At 38.0% G+C, this 21,121-nt stretch overlaps 1 protein-coding gene across 1 annotated transcript in view; it reads left to right on the top strand.

Moving 5' to 3' along the window:
- The first annotated feature begins 6,362 nt into the window (after positions 1 to 6,362).
- itgbl1.S (integrin subunit beta like 1 S homeolog) overlaps positions 6,363 to 21,121 on the top strand; it is an 82,026-nt gene continuing 67,267 nt past the window's right edge. Inside the window, exons 1-2 of the mRNA XM_018249862.2 lie at positions 6,363 to 6,655; positions 11,732 to 11,937. Coding sequence (XP_018105351.1) covers positions 6,564 to 6,655; positions 11,732 to 11,937 — 298 coding nt within the window. The 5' untranslated portion in view covers positions 6,363 to 6,563. The remainder of the gene's footprint in view (positions 6,656 to 11,731; positions 11,938 to 21,121) is intronic.

Below are 21,121 nucleotides of genomic sequence, written 5' to 3'. Positions count from 1 at the left end.
GGGGAAAGTAGTGCTAACTGGTGGTGTAAGAAGTCTTTGGAAACAACTTGTGCCAGAACTGAACTGTGCCTTTAAATATCCTTCCTGGAGTCAACTTGAATAGTCCGTTAACTACCCTATGCATTTCTAGTTACGAGATATACACCCTGTAGTTGGCCATGTGCAGATATTGATCAGAATTTATTAGATGACCATTGCATTTTCTCTTTGTTATATAATGTTTACTTTTATTGCTAAATCTACGGTATGTTAGTATTTTATTTCCTAGTGGGATTTCCTGAGGTTTATTCCTGTTAATAAAACATGATTGTTTTTATATTTAATTTACCATTGTACTCTTCAGTTGGTAATATTTGTTGTTAAAATGGTGCTAAACCCTGATTTACTGATTGAATTAAATTCTTACAGTGTTAAATAATACATAGGTGTGAGAGCCAGAAGTTAGAACACAAATGTACCACATATGACTTTAATTAAATAAACACAGTAAAATAAAACTATGCTGCTCTACAGAACCTCACAATTAATGTTAATGTTAATAGACTAGTCAGGATACTCTAAATTAAAGATTTTGCTGGAGAGATTCCCTTAAATTACTGTAAATTTTACCAGTCATGTATTCCTGGCAATAAGGACAATGACCACTAGGGGTCCCAGACAACAAGGAGATACATTTGTACAGATTTGCTTGGGTGTGCTAGTTTACATTTTTGTGGGCAAAAAAATCATTTGATATACTACAGAATATTTCTATGCAGTGATAAGCAAATTTTTTTACTAGGTTTCACTGCGAAAAAGACTCCATATATAGACTCCAATGGGTGAAAAAAAATTGTTGTGTGTCAAAAAATATTGTCGCCCATAGATTTCAACGAATTTGGCGAATTTGTTGCCGTTTCACAAATCTTTGGTGAAGTTGTCAGATTCGTCCATCGCTTTTTCTACTGTATGTCCTAGTATAATTTGCTCTATTTGCAAAATGTGCATTTTATGTAATGGAAATGACTTTGTAAACAGTATTTTAAGAGCCATTTTTAGTCAATTCTGCCATATTTTTACTATGGCTGTAGAATGTGTATTATGTAATAGATTAATAATTGTTATTTATTATAAATATTTAAGAGAAGTAGTAGAGGATATTTTAGTGGATTCTGAGCCCCTGTCCCACACCTGGATATACCTCCTGTAAGATATGTGAGTAAAAAGGCACAATCTTGTGTATATTATACCAGTGTTTCACCAGTGTTCCTTTGCAACTTCAGGAAAGATATGCGTATTGTCGCAGCAAACATTGCTGAATTTGTGTACCTGCTTAGGAAAAGCTGGATAATGTGTCCCTGGAGTGAATGGAGGAGAGCGGGTGAGCCTTCCATTCCTTGCTTCAGTAAGTGTTTTGCAGCTGCCTAAGATGAGGTAGTTAGCTAATTAGGCTATAGTTAAAAGGAGGTGTGAGACTACACCTCAGTGGTTCCCCCTTGAGACCTCCTTAAGTGAAGAAGGGGGAGTTGCCCATGGACACCACTATGTGCAGGAGGGAGGTGTGTGTAGCTGGGAAATAGTTTGTGATTCCCCAATGAGCAAAGCGTTGGAGAGAGGAAGAGGGAAACCCCTCCCAGGAGACAGAGTGTAAAGAATGAGTCCAAGAGAGGATTCTGGGACTTGTGTACAGTGAAGGCTGCGGGGGCTGGAAAATTTGTGTCTGTGTGAATACCAGTGAGGGTGTTAAGTGATTCTGCTAATGCTTATGTGAAGCAAGAGTGTTGAAGCATAGTTTTTGTTCCAAATAAAAGCCAGCCAACCTGCATTGAAAATGGAAAGGTGGTGTCAAATTCCATTTCTGTGCTGAAAACTGTGCCATGGGCTGTGGTCACACTTCATACACATGGGTATTTGCAGATATAAGTGCCTTGCAAATATCTGAATATTTCAACTGCTCTAGTGATACCAGTGTTAGCCAGTAGCAAAAATAACAAATAAAAAAACAAACAAATACAAAAAGTATTGTAGAAGTGATACCTATATTGGCTAACAATAAAAATACATTGTAAGCTTTTGGAGCACAAAGGACCCTTCATCAGGCAAAATAGTATTTTCACTTGACGGAGGGGCCTTGGGGTGCCTCCAAACAGAGCCTCCAGTAGGCTGTCAGTCCACACGGGTCTATCAAATGGCCCAATCAGAACCCTTATTTGGTAACCCCAAGACTTTTTGGATGCTTGTATAGCTCTCCAACTCTTTTTACATTTGAATGTGGCTCACCAGTAAAATGTTGGGGACCTTATCCTAATAAACTCAAGGTACTTTAATACAGTCATTTGTACTAGAGCATTTGGAATATTCAGATATTTTAATTTCAAGGTTTGCTTCCTCAAAAGTTGTTAGACGTCCTCCTCCCCAGTCACTCTCCTACTTACCACTGCATGAACAGCTGGAGAGAGGGTGGGGAGCAGGAAAGCTGGAGGATGTCTGGGTTTAAAAGCGGGGGGGGGGAGATTCTGGGCACGCTGGATCCCTTCACAAAGAGTGTAAGGGGCCCTGTGTGCTCAGGATCTCCAATACCACATCACTGGTCGGTAAGGTATCTTAATATTCAGTGTACAGTATCTGCTCTGGTTACCTCCTAGAACTGGACCGGGGTTACTCAAAATCTTTATGTATTCCATTCCAGTAGAATACCCCTTTTAATACAGAGAAGTACCTCAGCCAAAACAAAGTGAATTCAGAACATGTGACAACTGAAGATGTTGATTCTTCTAGTAATAGCAACCAAATTAAATGCTCAATAAGTATTATTTTACTTTTACTAAAGGCAGAACCCCCTCATTTATTAATTGCAGAGATAAATTGTATTTATCTAGTATTCTTGAACTGAGATCTATATCTAAGTTGGTATTTATTATCTGTACAAATGTGATTATGGTATAGCTAGCACAGTCATTTTAGTACCAAGACATCCATTTTTTTTTTCCTTTTGACTTGTGCTTATTGCTATAAAAGCTGACACCTGTACTGCATATGTGCACAATAAAGTAAAATGGCCTAAAGTCTGAAAGAAGTGAACTCTGTCACTGAAACAGAAAGGTAAACAAGTTACACTGCAACATATGTTGTTTTCAGTAAGATGAGGATATAACTGTGTTTAGTTTATGGTTTTAATGAGTAGAAAATGAAGATGGGGTGTTCAACACAGCAAAGTTTTCTTTGTGGTTATCGTTTATCAGCCAATCAGATATTTGCTTTAATAATGGAACCTTTATGTAATTGTAATTTATTTTGGGTTGTTGGCCCAGGGCAAAATGCATCCTTATTACTAAATAACCCTCATATTACTTGTAAACCATAGGCTTAATATTACTGCACAGTAGCAATACCTCAGTTACAGCTTATAGGTGTGTTTTTACATTTTGTGCAACATTTGTATGATTAATGTTGACTTCCATCATCTCTGGATGGCTAACCAGGCTGTGCACAATAACCTGACGGTAGCTGTGGGCAGGAGGGTAGTTGAGGTCATCTTGGAAGAGCTTGTCATCAACAGATATGGAAACATTTAGAGTCCAGGGCAGGATGTACAGGGAAAAACTGAAAACTGCAGGCCCTTGGACATGTGACTAAGGGGTCCGTTTACTAAAGTGCGGTAAATCTGACTTTAAGTTTCCGCATGTTATCGCTGAGAATATTTTTACGCCAGAATATTCGCATCGACTAAGTTTACTAAACAGCGATACGCTCAGAAGTCATTGCGATCACTTGCGGTAACTACGTTAAGGAACCAGCTTACGTTAGCGGTAATTTTAGCGAGTTGCGAATTTTCTGGCGAAAAATTAAGTTTTTGCGAATATTTATGCTATAAAATAGTCTTGTTTTATGGCGGTTATTATGGCAATTTTTACTGTGACATTTATTGCAAGAAATGCCTCTTCAAAACTGATAAACTTTATTGACTGATGATTAGAGCATCCAACAACATCACCAGAGTAACACCAATCAAACATGTCTGCATCATATAAACCCTTCTGCCAATAGAATCATAGGAACAAGAAATCATACCAGTCAATCTCTTTGCTTCATAGAAATGCACAGTTTAATGTTGCCAATCACAATGAAACCAAAAAAGTGTAGAGGCTGACGAACCCTTTGGACTGTGATGCCGCTGCCAATAATACGACTCTGAGCTGAAACTGCTGCTGTTGCACCAGATAGAAGCAGAAGCCATAACATCCAGTCAGCAATAGCTACAGATCTCTCTCCTGTCAGCAAAGAATGATGGGTAAAAAAAAAACAGTATTATGGGATATTTCCTGCCCCTTGAGAATTTTCTGGTGAAAAAAATACTTTTACGCCACTACATAGGTGGCGGTAAAAGTTTGCGAATATTCTGGCGTTAATTTTGTCTTTAGCACATTTCGCTGTTTAGTAAACCATGCGTTAATGTGTACGTAGCGTTATTTTCAGCGAATGCGATAACTGGCGAACAATTATTCTTGCGCAAGAAAATTAGCAAATTTATATTTACCGCAGGTTAGTAAACTGGCGATAACATATTTGGCGAAAATTCTGTCTATATATTGTGCGAATATTTTTATATATTTTTATTTATAATATTTTAGTAAACGGACCCCTAACACTGAAAGAGTTGCACCTGAGTACTTTTCTGGTAACTGTCAGCTACTGTGTGCCACTTTACACTCAATGCATAACAGCTTGATTGATCAAAATATTGTGACTATGACAAAAATCAAGGTGAATTTGGCTAACTTATAAAATGTATAAATCTATGGGCCCAATAGTGTGCTAGTATGAGATTGAAATACCCTGGAAAATGTTCTAAAAGTTTCTCCACACTTTCTTTCGTCACACAGATATGAAGATGGGGAAGTAATGTAGTTAGAAATATGTGCTGGTAGGCTTCTGTCTACTTCTAGAAATGTGTTGCAGGCAATACAATACAGGATAGCTATGGGATACATGGATGATTATGGCAGGGGAATCACAGACCCTTCTTTCCTACTTGCCCATATCCAATAACTGCAATAAAACCCATTCCACCATACAATGCAGCAATATTACTTATTCTGATGACCAACAAGAATTTTCCTGACTGCTAGCAAACCCTCTTCTAATGCTTGCGTTCAGAAGCCTTGTGTCGGTTCCAGTGCAAACACACACACATTTTCAAATTATTTCTTTTTTGTATCAAGAAAACAGTGCCATGTGGTTCATGGTAACTAAGCTGCATAAACCCATATTGAGCAATCCTATTGGGTTTATGTAAATAATTTTTAGCAGATATCTGGTATTGGGACCCCAATTACGGAAACACCCTTATTTGGAGACTCCCAAGTCCCAAGCATTCAGGATAGTCTAGTATACTGTATCCTGTACCTGTATATATTTAGACATGCACAATAGGGTTGCACCAAACCCCTTGTATTCTGCATTTGTATTCTGCATTTGTCGTGGGTGGAAATTGATGATGTTCGACCAAATCTTTCACATTTTGTAACGTTCAGATTCGGATCAGCCAGGCTCTTGGATTCAGCTGAATCATGCAGAAAAAGGCTCAGATTAAGCAAAATCCTGGATTCAGTGGATCCCTTATAAACAATGATATGGTAAAAGACCAAGTCCTTACATAAAACATCTCATTCACTAAATCTGGGATTGTTTTGGCAAGTTAAAAACAGTTTGGTCCACTGTTGTATTTTTCCTTTGTGATTTAGACATTCTCATGTCATGTCTCAATGACAGTTTAGACTATTAAGACATTTGTGAATTTCCCCAAATGTGGAGTGCAAAGTCTGACCCAGTGGAAGGAATTCTCCAGTTTATCACAGCCACAGGTTTTCAGAGAATGCTGGGAGCTGGAGTCCATGGTAGCTAGAGGGCTTGATTAGTGATAGTGTAACTGTGGGTGTTTACTGTATGTACTATTTTAAGTAATACATGCACTGGGTACATTGGCTTTGCTAAATTTTAGACCAGAAATTATTCTTCAGGTCTGACTGCCTAACATCAATTTATTCTCTGCGTGGTGTCTGTTGATTCTATAGAATGCTTCTTTATTAGTAAATGAATTGCTTTGTTTTAGAAAGATAACTGGAATTTTGCAGGAAAAAAACGATGGCTCCTCAGTGCGGCAGAACATGTTCTGTGCATACCTCAGATACTTAGAATTAGAATTTAATAAAAAGTGCTGAAACAATTGTGTTTCATGATAATACGCCTGCTGCAGGTATTTCAAGAATGAGGTTGTCTGAAAGGAGGGAATACGCATGAACAGGGTACTTTGTATGTCAAATTAAAACATCTGGACTTCCAACTGTTTCTAATTACTTGACTGACTAGACTGTAAACTTCAGGATTTGGCACCAGGTTCCCTCCTAGAGTGCTGCCCAAATCCTCACAGGCAGCTAATCAAAGGAACTTTGCAGGAGGATAGCATTTGAGCCGGTTTTGGCCAGCTTTGAAAACAGCAGCTCCAGTGTGAGCTTCACTACCAGAAAGAATTACTTGAAGTTGTGCTTTTAGTCTGCTGCTAACTCGCCAGGCTGGACCTAAGTATGCACGCTGGAGCCTTCATCAATTTTGTGTGGGCTTCTTCCCTCGTCAGTCTCCTCGCCGCTGTGCCACCCAGCCCTTCATTTAGTCTGAAGTAAGTACTGACGGTTGCATTTATGCACACACCACTTCCTGACAGTAATGTGTAGCATTTACAGTGCGATTTGGATACAAATCTAACTAGTTCATTTGGGAAATAGCATTGCGCTGATGGATTTTTTTCCCCCATACAAGCACTTAACGTATTAATTCAATGAGCTTGGCTTTCTTTCTTCTGCTTCTTTACTAATCCCAATTAAATACAGAAATGCTCTCTTACACTAGCACTTTATTGCTGTTATTAAAGTAGGAACAACTTATTTTTTATTACAAACAAGCATATGTGATGGACTCTTATTAAACATGGTGTTTTGGGTATGTATTAACAACATAACTATCTTGCAAATGGTTTATTTTAATCCTTAGTTAGGGTGAGAGTGATTGCCAGCTCATTCTTTTGAACTATATGATGGATTAACTTTGCTGCATGGCTTCCCAGAATCAAGTCGTGTCGGCAGAATGCTTCCAAACGGTCAAATTGCCCTTTCAGGATATGAATTCACCTTGTGTCCATTTTAAAAATGAAGTGAAGGCAACCAGATGGCAGATTTCAGAGCAATAAAGTTGCTGCAGTTAGTTATTTTATAATGTTTAGTGTTAGAAAAGAGTGTCAGTGTTGGTTCAAGAAATATTGAACGAGTTTCTACAGGGAAGTCCTATTCTGTATTTTAATAAAAGACAAAATACACAATTCAGCTTTTTTTGAGCAAAATATTAAGACAATTTTGGTATGTGGCTAGTTTCTTTATTATGCAACAATATTCCATAATGCACCCAGTGTCTGTACAAGTCTATGGTCTGTAGTGCTTGCAGCTTGCCTATGTCACAGTTAAATAACACTGGCATCCAGACTGGTTTCACTTGGCCAGGCTTCTTTTTCCTATTGCTTTTAAAGACACAAATATAAGCCATCTGTTTGCTCTGTATTAAATATACTATGGTAAAATGGAAAAATAACACTAGCATGTTTGTGTATTTATACTGTACACAATAAACTACTTATACATGTACATTAAGTATGTAATTTGTGGCACGGTCAGTCCAAGTTATACCACTGCATCTCTTTCAGTAAAAAGATTTGTGGGTTTGTATCAGTAGCTGTGGTTGGAAAAATCAAGTTGAACCTTTATTCCTAGCGAAACCTGCCTAACTGCTAGCTAGTTGTATAATGCATGCAAGCTGAGTGGTTAAAAATGTTAGTACTATGTGCTTGTGTTCATGGGGGGCCCCAGACAAATAACTGATGGTGGCCCTGGTTAGGGAGAATAAAGTTGATCAATGCTTGGTCTTTGCAAGGTAGAGAATTATATTACCAGTAAACAACCTTCTCCCAGGCCAGATGTATGGGTAGACCACAAAGGCCCGGGCCCAGGGCAGCAAGATTTTAGAAGCAGCATGCCACCCATCTACATTCAACATCTTTCACATACATTGGGGACATGCATCTTTTTAAGTGTTTTGCACACCTAATCCCCAGTGCTCCAACAGAAGCCTGTGCACATGCATTCCTGTAAGGAGCAGTGGCAGGATATTTTGGCCCAGGGGTGCCCTAATCAGAAATCCAGGCCTGCCTCTCCTTTCACCCTTTTGTTTTGACTTTTTGTTGTCTTAGAGAGAAGATTCATTATTCAGGGGGATTTAATGTGTGCTGATAATCTAGTCTCCTTTAACAAATAAGGTCTTTTTTGCTTCTTGAATATTTGTACATTATGAATAGTTGTACATCGTGTTTTGGGATTCTTTACCAATCCAAGGCAACCACAGCCCTTTAGCAGGGAAGATCTGTGCCTCTATAGATGACTCTGTGGCCCCCCCATCTTCTTTTCTGCTGATTCGCTGCACATGCTCTGTGCTGCTGTCACTTACCGAGCTTAGGGTCAAAATCAAAATACACAGTACACATAGAAAATAAGGCGCTGATTTATTAAGGGTCAAATTCTTATTCAAATTTCTAAACCAGTGAATTATCCAAACTCAGTTAGAATTTTTTTTAAAAACTTAAATTAAATGTTTGAGATTTATCAAACTCTGGCCCTTTAAAGGAGAATTCAAGCCCTTAAATACCCCTACCCCCCTAAATATACCCCCTTCACTCCTCCCCCCCGCCTACCAGGTACCCCGGGCAAATGCCCCTAACGTTTTACGTGGCGACATCTTCTTTTCGTTGGTTTTCTTCATGTAGTGACCGGAGTTTTGGCGCATGCGCAGTTGGAGTGATAATCCAGTCTCGAACAACTGTGCATGCGCCACAAAAGTTTCCGGAAACTTTTAGTGACTTTCGGCACATGCGCAGTTGTTTGAGAGCGGAATATTACTCCAACTGTGCATGCGCCGAAGAAAAAAAAGAAAAATGCGCATGCATGAAGAAAAGAAGATGGCTCCTGTGAACTCCCGAGGACAGAATCTGCACGGAGGGGTAAGTAAAAAGTTAGGGGCATTTGCCGGGGTACCAGATAGGCTGGGGGGGGTCTATTTAGGGTAGGGGTATTTAATAAAAGGTGTTGAATTCTCCTTTTAAGAATTTGAATTTGACAATGCACCACCTAAAACCTGCCGAATTCATGTATAAGTCAATGGGACAGGTCCAGTGACCAATTTGCAGATGTTGGTAGCCTTCCTGACATTCAAGTTTTTTTCAGAGAAAAAAACATGATTCGAGTTTGGTCAAATTTGGTTTTAGATATTCGTTTTTTTAAATAAATAAAACCCCCAATTGCATTTAGAGTAAAATCCAATTAATTGAAAATTAAAAAAAACTCACATGAATTCAAAATTTTACCCATTATAAATCTGCCTCCCCATGTCACAATATAGGGCTATAGTAATTAATACAGATAATTACTACATGGCATCACAGAAACAAGTGCAATTAGCATTAGAACTGATTCAGCCTTGTAGCATCAGTTTATATTACAGACCAACCTCATTTTCTGCTTGATAATTTGTGACAACCCCTAAGCTTAGCTTCTCAACAGCTGCTCAGAGCCCACTGAGCATGTGAGTGTCACAGACACTTTCCAAGATGGTGACCCCCTGTGACAAGTTTAAAGTCCTGGATCATTGCTGCTATTAATAAGCTGAAACATTAGGCTGGTGCAATACATTCAGTATATAAAATATGGCATTTTTAGCCATATTTATTTTTAGGATTTAGTTCTCCTTTAATAAGGGATAAGATATTTAGTTCATATTATTTGTTTGTGCTAGCATGGTTTTATGGGTAATCAATCATGACATACTAATTTAATGAGGAGGTGACTAGGAACCTCAACTCAGAAAGTTAATGGTTAAATTAAGAAATAATCGCCTGGAAAATAGTATTTGTACCTCGATATGAGAACTGACTGAAGGGGCTCTGTATTGGGTCAACTTTTATTTATCTTGTTCATTAATAACTTAGGGGAGGGTATTATAAGTAATGTATCAGTGTTTGCAGATGACACAAAACTGCAGCCAGGTTAATTCCATCCAGGATGTGGCATCCTTGCAACACGATCTTGACAAACTGGCAATTTGGGAGGCTAAGTAACAGATGAGATTCAATGTTGATAAATGTAAAGTCATGCACTTTGGATGTAAGAATATGCAAGCCACTTATACCCTTAATGGAACTATACTATGCAAATCCATTGTAGAAAAGAAACTTGGCTGTAGCAATGCCAGTCAGCAGCTTTAAAGGAGAAGGAAAGGCTTGCAGCACTTGGGGGTGCCAAATGGTAGGCAACCCAAAGTGATTGTAGTTACTTACCTGAGACCCCGGGCCAGTGCTCTTATTAGCAGAAAACTGCATTGGCCTGAGGTTTTACCAGTTAGCACCACGGAGTGATCTTCCGTCTTCCTCCTTCTTCGCACGGCTGCACATGCGCAGTAGAGCGAAAAGCCGAACTTTAAAAAGTCGGCTATTTCATTCAGCTGCGCATGCGTTGACCCTGGAAATTTGAAGACAGAAGAAGACTGAAGTGGATCGCACTGTGGTGCTCACTGGTATAACACTGGTGCAGTTTTCTGCTGATAGAAGCACCGGCCCAGGGTTTCAGGTAAGTTTCTACAATAACTTGGGGGTGCCTAACATTTGGCACCCCTAAGTGCTGCAAGCCTTTCTTTCTCCTTTAGGACAAACATAGTCTTGAGCTGTATTAAAAGGGACATAGATTCACAGGAGGAAGGGTTTATTCTTCCACTGTACAGAGTGCTGGTGAAGCCTCGTCTAGAATATGCCATACAATTTTGCTCCACAGCACTCAAATGGGACAGTATTGAATTAGAGAGGGTCCAGATAAGGTTAACTAAGCTGGTAAATGGTATGGTAAAACCTTAGTTAGAAGAAAGACTGGCCAAGTTGGGTTTGTTTACACTGGAGAAGAGGCGGTTGAGGGGTGATATGATAACTATGTATAAATATGTAAGGAGATCATATAATTTCTCTAATGCTTTATTAACCAGTAGGTTTTTCCAAATGACACATGGGCACCCATTCTGATCAGAAGAAATTAGGTTCTGTCTAAATATTCAGAAGAGGTTTTTTACAGTGAGAGCTGTGAAGATGTGGAATCTTTTTCCATGAATCAGTTGTACAGGCTGATACATTATTTAAGAAGGGGTTTGATGGCTTTTTTAGCAAGTCAGGGAATACAGGGTTTTGAAAGATAGCAACACAAAGATTTCATAGATATAACACAAATATTTCATAGTCAGTGGAATAAATAAATAATGAGGAAAAGGGAAAAAATGAATAAATACTTTCATAAAATACTAAGGGTTTATTTAATTTGGGGTGATGGTGCAAAGTGGTATGTTTTTGGACCATAATGCATCTTGCGCCTTGGGCTCTTAGGTGCTCCAAAATGGCACACACTTTTTTTATATCTTCTTAAAAGGACATTTCCCTTTCTTACAGCTATGGGAGTTCATATTACCAATTTTAGATTGTATAGTCAAAGAAGTTGAAGCATATCACGAAAGCCACAGCTACTGAGGACCAAGTACCTAATATTCCCATGTGCTGCATCTTGCATTAGTGAAATTATTTATTTTTGGCGGTTACAAATATTTGTCTCTTTTTTTTGTGCAGGAATTTACCCTCGACAGCTTGCAGATTGCCTCCGGCTGTATCAGAGCAACGTTGTAGAGCTCCAGATGGATCAATATGTAGTGGCAGGGGCAACTGCGACTGTGGAATATGCTTGTGCGAAGTTAAGGAGGCTGGAAAGTACTATGGGCCATTATGTGAGTGCCACAATTGGGTATGCCACACCTATGATGGACAAGTATGTGCAGGTAAATCGGAAAAATAAAATAGGATTTTGAATGATTGCTTTTTGTAAGTAACTGGAGAAGATCGTTTATTCTACGTAAACTAAGGGTTTTAGTGATCACCTTAGTGTTCCATATAAATGCAATCTAAGTGCATTTATACAGTGGATATTGCAACATTTAGAGTCATTTATTGTAACTCTCCACTGAGTACCATCACCATCTAAAATACAAAGACTGTAGGACAAGCATAGTTGTGCTATTACCACTAGCATGGACAAATCTATAATCTATAAATCTCGATATTTTTGGATTTCTACCTCACCCCGCACTGCCCCAATGCCTATAATTTGCACTTTTTTTAATATTTCACATCACATACAAAAGGGCCTATTTATCATGCAGTATGAAAGATATTGTGACAAAATACACTGCACATCCCCAGGCATTACTATGTAAAAATATAGTATGATTAATATGCCTATTCATCTGACTCATTTCTTGTTAATTTTGTAGTAAGGGGACCCTCCATCAAAACACATACAAATAAAGGGTTTGTACAAGGCAGCCTAAACACTGAAAATGTCCCCATACACAAGCTGCCAACAGATTATTGGGCAGTGCATGGGGCTTCCCAGATTGATATCTGGCCGAAAGTTGGGCAGATGTCAATCGGGCAGGTTTAAAAATCCAATCAGATCGAGGACTGCTTTGTTATTTAGTATGTCTAAATGGAAAGGCAGACTTTATTACTTTATCTGGACCACAAAAATACCTACAACTCATTCAGTATTTTGTAGGCCTTTCAGAATCTGAATACCAGCAATTTCTGGAATTATGCAGACTAAAAAAAAGCCTCATTTGTTTTATCCTACATCTTCAAATGCGATTTCTTTGTTGGCATGGAAATTGTGGTGCACTTTGTACTCCTGTGTTACAGGCAGATTATATTTTTTTTAGTGGGTGGATAAACTTTTCACCTCAGCTATTTCCGAGAGATGAATTAAAAAGGTGGTGTCTGTAGTGCTACGGGATTTGTATATTATACTTCTACAGGACAGATTAATATATATGGAAAGAATTTCCCTTCCCAAAACAAGTTTATTTAGATGTGGAGGAAGGGAGCCCGAAGTATGTGGACTGAAAAGCATTGAGAAGTTTCACACCAACGTGTCAGTTTCAAAAGCCAAAAACCACAAGAAGAGCACTTTGAATGTTAAAGGAATTCCGTTAGGAAAGGGATAACTTGAATATATTCCAGAAAATATTTGGCATATTTCTGGTGGAAAAAAAATAGATTTGAGCAGAAAATGTGCCAAGGATGTTAAATGTGTTCAGCTGCAGCCAGGCTTGGTTAATGTCATTTCACATGTGAAATAATGAACATACAGTACAAGTAAGAGGTCGAGGAGACCGATCTATACACATTCTCTTATGTTTTATTACTTATTTAGTCTGTGCAAGTGCATACATTTAACAAGTTGTAAAATTATGATCACAAAATTACAAATAAATCACATAATCAAACCAATGTAGGACTGGCCAGACCTGGGATGATTTTAACCCAGTTTGCAATATATGGGCAAGCAATCCTTGTTTGTTTAATGGGAAGGGCATTTTTAGTAGATATATACACAATGGGGCATATTTATTATGCTCTGTAAAAAATGGCAACAAAATACACTAGATATCACTGTAGAAACGATGTAGGAAGCTATGTATTGATTTTCAGTAATCGCATAGCGCTGTGTTAAAATCCAATGTTACAGAAGCAACCGCTTGAAAATGCTAAAAATTGCCTTTGTTTTTGTGAGGGTACCTATGCGGCGGGGTTGTCCACCGCACCTCCTTTCTTCCTAGCCGCGCCAGCATGTTTTCGCTGGCGCCGGCTTCTCTATAGGGCGCGCCATTCCATTTAAAGTCATACGTCAGTGCGCAAAGGCGCGAAATTCAAACTATTTAAGCCCATTCTGTCCAAAAGCACTTTGCCCGTGATAGGATTTGTTCCTGGTGCTTCTGAGCTTAAGCTATTTCTGTCTGAACCTGTTTGTGATTCCTGTTGTGACCCTTGCCTGGCTTTTGACTATTCTGACTTCTGGATCCTGACCCTTGCCTGATTACCGACTACCTCTTTTGATTAACCCTTTTGATTGACAACCCGGTTTGACCCTTGCCTGCCTGACGATTCTTGATATCTGCCTGCCTCGACCCAGCCTGTCTGACGATTCTCTTGCCTGCTCCATTTGTACCGTGACCTTCGGCCCAAAAGACTCTGCTACCTGCAGTGCCCCTCTGCTAGCCAGAACATCTTGCCTTGTACCCCTCGTTAAGTCCAGGTGGCACCCAAGTAAGCTGAGGGCTCCTCCCGAAGCCCAACGGTGGTCACACTACTGGTGCCGGCCGTGACATTTTTTTCCCCCTGCTGGAACTTCCTCGCTACTTGAATTTTTCCCCTTGACTTTAATGGATTTTGGGAGGTCTGAAGTGGTGTAAAATAATGGTGTCAAATGAAAAAACAAAACACAAATCAAAAATCTAAATAAAATGCACACCTTGATAGATTTTACATTTATTTTTATACAAGTTTTTATACCATATTTCTGACGTTAATTCTTTTACAAAGTATGAAGAATAGACTTGTAGAAAATGTCCTCAAAGGATAAGTAAACCTTTTAAATAAGTGAGTATAAAATAAACGAGGATGATATTCTAAGTACTTTTGTCATTTACATTCATTATTTATTTTCTTTCAATTACAGGATATTAAGGGATACATGTACTGTTAATATAAATGGTAGTAGTTTTGTGTCCCCATGAACAATAATATGCAGTCTGTTACCTTTTTGGTTTAATTAAGCAATTTTGGTAAAATGGTTTTGATTAGCTTGCACTTATAACAGTAGTTGTCTTGTTATGATTTCACCATTACTGCAAAAGTATACCCTGTGTAATCATTATTTTGAAACCATTTTGTTGGATTAATGATTTGGGGTAGTCTGGTTGAAAAGTGCAAACTACAATGAGCAGAGTTAGATATAGCTATTATCATATCATCTGTTATTTATATAGCACAGACACATTTTACACAGGACTTTACATGTTTTTTCTTTAATGGAAATGTATGATCAGTTTAGACAGTGACAGAAAATGCAGAACCCTTGCCAAAGATGATCAACATGTGCTTCCATTGTGTTCTGGAAGAGATTGGTTTCAAATCTGTGTTATCCAGCAAGTAGAAGCAGCAGCACAGTGTGATTATACAATAGGAGTTCAGTATTCAGCACTTCTCTGTTCTGGAGGTAAAAATCATGCCTTCAGGTTCATGAATTGGCAGTAGTATATAGCTTGTATGGATTGCAGCAGTTGGCTAAGTCAGTGTAAACCTGATAGAGAAGAATGGATGGATTGTAGTATACAATATATTATTCAGTTCTACTAACTGATTGGAAGTCAAAACACAGCTTATTATTTTCATTGTTATCATTTATTTGAAAGGTGCCAATATATTTCCTAGCTTTGCAAACAGCAATATAATCCACAGAATGCAAGAAGGGAAGAGGTTGCTGTTAATTAAATATTACAATTTAGAAGGAGAAATAAAAAAAATTAAACACTGTATTGATTTGTAATATTGTGGTGGAATTACAGCACAAAGGTATAGGACAGCAGTTTGAAGACTACTATGAGATATAATGGAGGGTGTGATTGCAAATTTGTCCTGTTTCACGGAAACGTATGCGAAACAGCAAAAGTTTGCAAAATGCATTGAAGTCAATTAGAGGTGTTTTTTTTAGCAGTGAAACCTGGCAAAAATATGCTTCTAACTATTAATGAAAGTAGATTAAGCTTAGCATTGTATTTTAGAGCTATCCAAGCAAACTGCACATATGGTTTATGAGACCAGCAAAAGTATCCGTCATAAAGTATGTCGTCTGGGACAAAATATCTAGTTAGGAGAGACACAGTTTTACACAATCTTAAATGTCCTGTTGGTAATGTAGTAAAATACCAAAGCTTGCTATAGGTTGAGTAAGCAATAGTTAGTAGCATTTACTAGATGTTTGCATGCATTTCAGAGACTTGGCATAATACTGTCCGTGGATGTCTATAAGGCTTCATTGTGAGGGAAAATCAAACACATCAATGCAGTAAGCAATGAAGTTGGTTGAAATTGTTGCATTTTCCAACCCCGAGGATGGAAAGTCCTAATCAGAAAATCCGGCATCTCAGACCTGTCATGGTTGCGCTGGGTTTCATGCAATACCCCGAAGTTTTCGGGCAAAAATCTGAGTTTTCGGGTGAAAAATGAGAGTGGATACTAGTGGGAAAGTTCCAAGTCCTATGAAAATACCATAAGACAAATGTTTAGCCAGGAGTAGGTTCTAAATCAATAGTGCTGGACAGAAAAAGATGATAAAATTACATTTTCAGGAAAACTGGATTTAGAGTTTCTGGGGACATTTGGTAGAACGTTTACCCAGAATGTCTAAATTCAGTTTGTTATTTTCCATGTTGGTGTATTGACGATATTCAATGTCATTATAATACTGTAATAGATATTGTATTGGCATTGGCATAGTTTTACCATGGCAAGCCATACATAAATGCATAAATCCATAGACTCCGTATTAAGCAAATAATTCAGATTTTTAAAAATGATTTCCTTTTTCTCTGTAATAATAAAACAGTACCTTGCACTTGATCCCAACTGAGATATAATTAATCCTTAATGAAAGCATAACATCCGATTGAGTTTAATTAATGTTTATAATAATTTTTGATAAGACAATGTATTTATGGATATCCAATTTATGGAAAACCCCATGACCTGTGCATTCCGGATAACAGGTCCCATACCTATATGTTAATCTAAAATTATGGTATTAACAGAGCTGCTTGCAAGTTTTGATGTTTTCGTGCACTGCTCCTTAACTTAACTCCAGTTGCATGGATCTGTGTTCTTTCTATTAATGAAGGCAGTGGTGCGTGCAGATGTTACTATATTAATTCTTTATGCATGAGGGAACTTTTATTATTTCAGAAATTAAGCAAGAGATAATCTGAAGAGCTATAATTTAAACCACAGTAATAGCATTAAGCATCACCAGAAACGATAAGGCTGGCAGCCTGAATATTTCTCTCTAAATACAGTTAAAATATTCATTGCGTTTTTATTTGGTTACTAAGTGTTCTGACCAAGAATGCACTAGAATGCTTGAACATGCAAATGATTTGCAGAAGTTTTGTAGATGAACATTTATGACTCTTTTCAAATCATCTCAAGCCTCTCTGCAAGGTACTGAACCTCTACAGACTGGTGTGAATTGCAAACACTACTAATTCTAAGGATTACAAAAAGCACTCTGTAAATCATAGTAAAAAAGCACAAAGCCACTAGTTCATGGACACAATTTTAAAGTTAGAAGCCTGTGTTTGTATATGGATGGACAGCTTTTGTGGTCTGTGCCGACCTTTTAACTGTAAATGGCAGTAAGTGTCAGTGATCCATTGATGCATTACATAAGGTTGCAAGATGTGACAGTAGTAATAATTTATAAACTTAAAGGGGTTGTTCGCCTTTACATTGACTTTTAGCATAATGTAGCAAGTAATATTCTGACTGAGACAAATTTGCAATTGCTTTTCATTTTTTATGGATTTATGAGTTGTTTAGTTATTCAGCAGCTCCTCTGTTTGCAATGTCAGCAATCTGGTTGCTGGGGTCCATGTTACCCTAGCAACCAAGCACTGATTTGAATGAGAGACTGGAATATGAACAGGAGAGGGTCTGAAGAGAAAGCTTTGTAATAAAATGCAGAAATAACAATACATTTGTAGCCTTACAGAACATTTCATTTTTTAACTGGGTCAGTGACCCCTGTCTGTGCTCACTAGCCCTCTCTAACGTTCACTCCTGGAGTGAACTCACGTACCACTACTATCCACTAGCTAGTCCTAACAGTACTAACCTCACCGTAGGTCCGACGGTCTGGCCACTTCAGTCTGATGCTGCTTCTAGATCTTTCAAGGCCAAAATAAAAGTGCCCCAGCAAGGCACTGTCTTATATAGGCTTTTAGGTGGACTTGGTACCACCTGCTGGCTACACTACAGCATAACTATTATAATAACTGTTTACATTATTAATATAAACTCTTTGTTTTCACCCTTTACAAGCCCCTTAAGATCTGTGTCTGAGAAGGACACAGAGGTCTGGCAATCCAGTGTATAGAAGTCTATGTATACATCCACACACAGTTACCTCCTCAGAGGTCTGTAGTATTGCTGCCATTGTCTATTTGCTGAATGGTTATTGCTGCTGAAAGCTATTTTTGTTATTTAAAGGAGAATTCAACCAAAAATTAAAAAAATCCTACCCTACATAGACTCTCCCCCCCCCCCACAGCCTAGCTGCTACCCCGGGCTAATGCTCCTAAGTCTTTACCTACCCCTCGGTGCAGATTCTGTCCAGCGGAGTTCACGGTAGCTATCTTCTGGCTTTTCGGTAATCTTCAAAATGAGAGCGGTGTATCTGCAATATCCGTGACTTTTGACGCATGCAAAGTTGTCATGGAGTCGAAGATTGCTCCAACTGCGCAAGGGCAGATACACCAATCTCATTCCGAAGATTACCGAAAGAGCCGGAAGATGGCTGCCGTGAACTCCGGTGGACAGAATCTGCACCAAAAACTGTCAAAAAAATTGTTCTTATTTTTCAGCCTGTTGCTGCTGGCTGAAATAAAAACCATTTTTCTTTTAAGATACTTTTGCTGTCTTGCCACTTACTTTGTCGGAAACTGCCATACCCCCATTTGAATGCTACGCAATATGTTGGCGCTATATAAATACATGTTAATAAATAGATAGTCAGAAAAAGAATATAAATAATACAAAAACTATAGAATTGGCTGTTCTATAACATACGTAAAGGTGAAACACCCCTTTAAACTGCTATAGTTTTACAGATTTTAATCCTTTATCCCCTCAAACCCAAACCACTCTCAAAGGTTTAGTCAGCCATACTCTACACATCTCAGTTGGGACTTGTTTACTGCTAGCAATATAAAGACTTCATTCTTAAATTATGTATCCAATGTAATATATTATGACTATCATGATACAATATTAAAAGTGTATTTTTAGATGCCCATCCTGTAATGTGTTATCCATCTTTTCATTATTTATACAATAAAGTATTTTCTGGAACTCTCCTGTTATCCACCATTTATTCCCTGTTTACTATAACTGCAGTAAAGCACTGCGTATCTTGACAGCGCTATATAAATAAATGATGATGATGATTGGTCTATATCACTTATTTATTTGAAAACAGCTATTAATAGTACTTATTTCCCTTCCCTTTTCTTCTGGCTATATTACAGCTCCATTAATTTGATTAAATCCATTGACAGCTTTCATTATTTCTTAGTAAGGTAAAGTTGACTTCGATTTTGATTTGCCGTTTTTAATTTGAATTTCATGGGAGTTTATGGGAGTTTTTAAAAACTCCCATGAACTATAAATTCGACCCTTGGTAAATCTGCCCCTCGTGAGGCAACTTCGGGTGACTTCTGAAAACGAACCACTGTGTGTTCTTAGCGCCCACGATTTTTCATTTTAGCCAGCGTGAGGGAAGGCGTTTTCGGGGAGATTGGTCGCCGCAAAGACGAGGCGATTAGTCGCCAGATGACTAAATCTCCCCAAAACGCCCAGTGTGACCTTACCCTAAAGTATAGTCCTTCCGTGCAGTTTTCCTTTATTGTGGAACTTTAAGAACCGGAGACCACTTGAGGTGAAAGGACAAAGTTTATTTACATATAATTTATTAACAAAGCATTGATAGAACAGGACCATTGCAGTAATGAATACAAATAAATTCTAAGTACAATTACATTAAAGAGCGTAGAGGCCCATTTATCAACATTCTGGTTTTAATGGTTTTCTAAACCACGAAAAAAAAACCATTTTCTCTAAAACCATGAATGACAAGTAATTTATTAAAATAAAAAGCATGAGTGAATAAAATGCAGAAGTAATCCAAATACTAATACGAAAATCTCAGAATTCTCAAATTTTTATGGAACTACATACAAAGGAAACCCATTGAAAACCTCTAAAAGCTTGAAATAAAGCTTGAAATAAAGAAAGATTTTACAAACAGAAAACGATGATAGAGGAGGGGCCTCTACACTCTAGGATGAGAGCAGCATAATTCTGGCAGCAGTATTTAATACGGACTGTAGGGGAAAGTGATGGGAGTTGGGGAGGTTTGTTAGCAGCAAGTTATCTAGACAGGATAGGATGACTGCATGCTTTAACCACTTAGCTGCTGCTTCTGAAAGATAGATATGGATTTTGGCAATATTGTGTAAGAAAAAGTGACCGGCTTTAACAGTAGTGTTAATATAGTCAGAGAAAGCGAGAGAGAGAGAGAGAGAGTCAAAGACTACCTCCAGACATCAAGGTGTTGAGTTGACAGGTTAATAAGTATGCAGTAGGACCAGGTTTAGGAGGAATGATTTGTTTAGTATTTGTTGGGTTCAGTTTGAGGCACTGATTCATCCAGCTGGAGAGGCAGTTAGAGATCTGAGTCTTCAGCTGTTAATATAAATATATTTGGATATCATCTGCATACAGATGGCATTTAAGAATAGATGCCCGGAGCATATCTCCCCCCAAAAAAGGGTCAGATTCATCAAAATGTTAGAGCTCACAGCAAAAACAAGTACACACTTTCTATTCATTTCAATAGGTAAAAGTTACAGTTTGATAAATAAACGTTGAAAATTCCCACAGGAATAAATAGAAGGTGGTGAGTTTTTTTTGATAATCTCAGATATTGATACATCTTTCTGAGTAGCTGCACTGCAAACCCAATACATAGGTGAGTAACAGTGAAGGCTTTATATTCTATTTTCCTTTCAGGAATTTAAAACAATATTCAGCAGTGCACTGATTTACATGACATTTATGCTAGACTCTATTATGTAGCAATGGTGCAGCACCTCTCAAATGTGTGTCTGTAAGAAATAACAGCATGAAGAGTCTGATTAATTCAATTATGCCACCTACATTTCAAGGCTGTTTTTTAGACTGTGGAAAGGATACAGGAAAAAAAAATAAAACAATCTGCTCCCCATTAATGTTTGAATTTCTATAAACTAAGAATTAGCATGCTGGTTTTAAAGTGAGCGAAATAATAATACATTA

This window comes from Xenopus laevis, chromosome 2S (genome assembly GCF_017654675.1).
Source record: "Xenopus laevis strain J_2021 chromosome 2S, Xenopus_laevis_v10.1, whole genome shotgun sequence".
Lineage (NCBI taxonomy): Eukaryota > Metazoa > Chordata > Amphibia > Anura > Pipidae > Xenopus > Xenopus laevis.
This window is presented reverse-complemented; position numbering and strand designations above follow the sequence as displayed.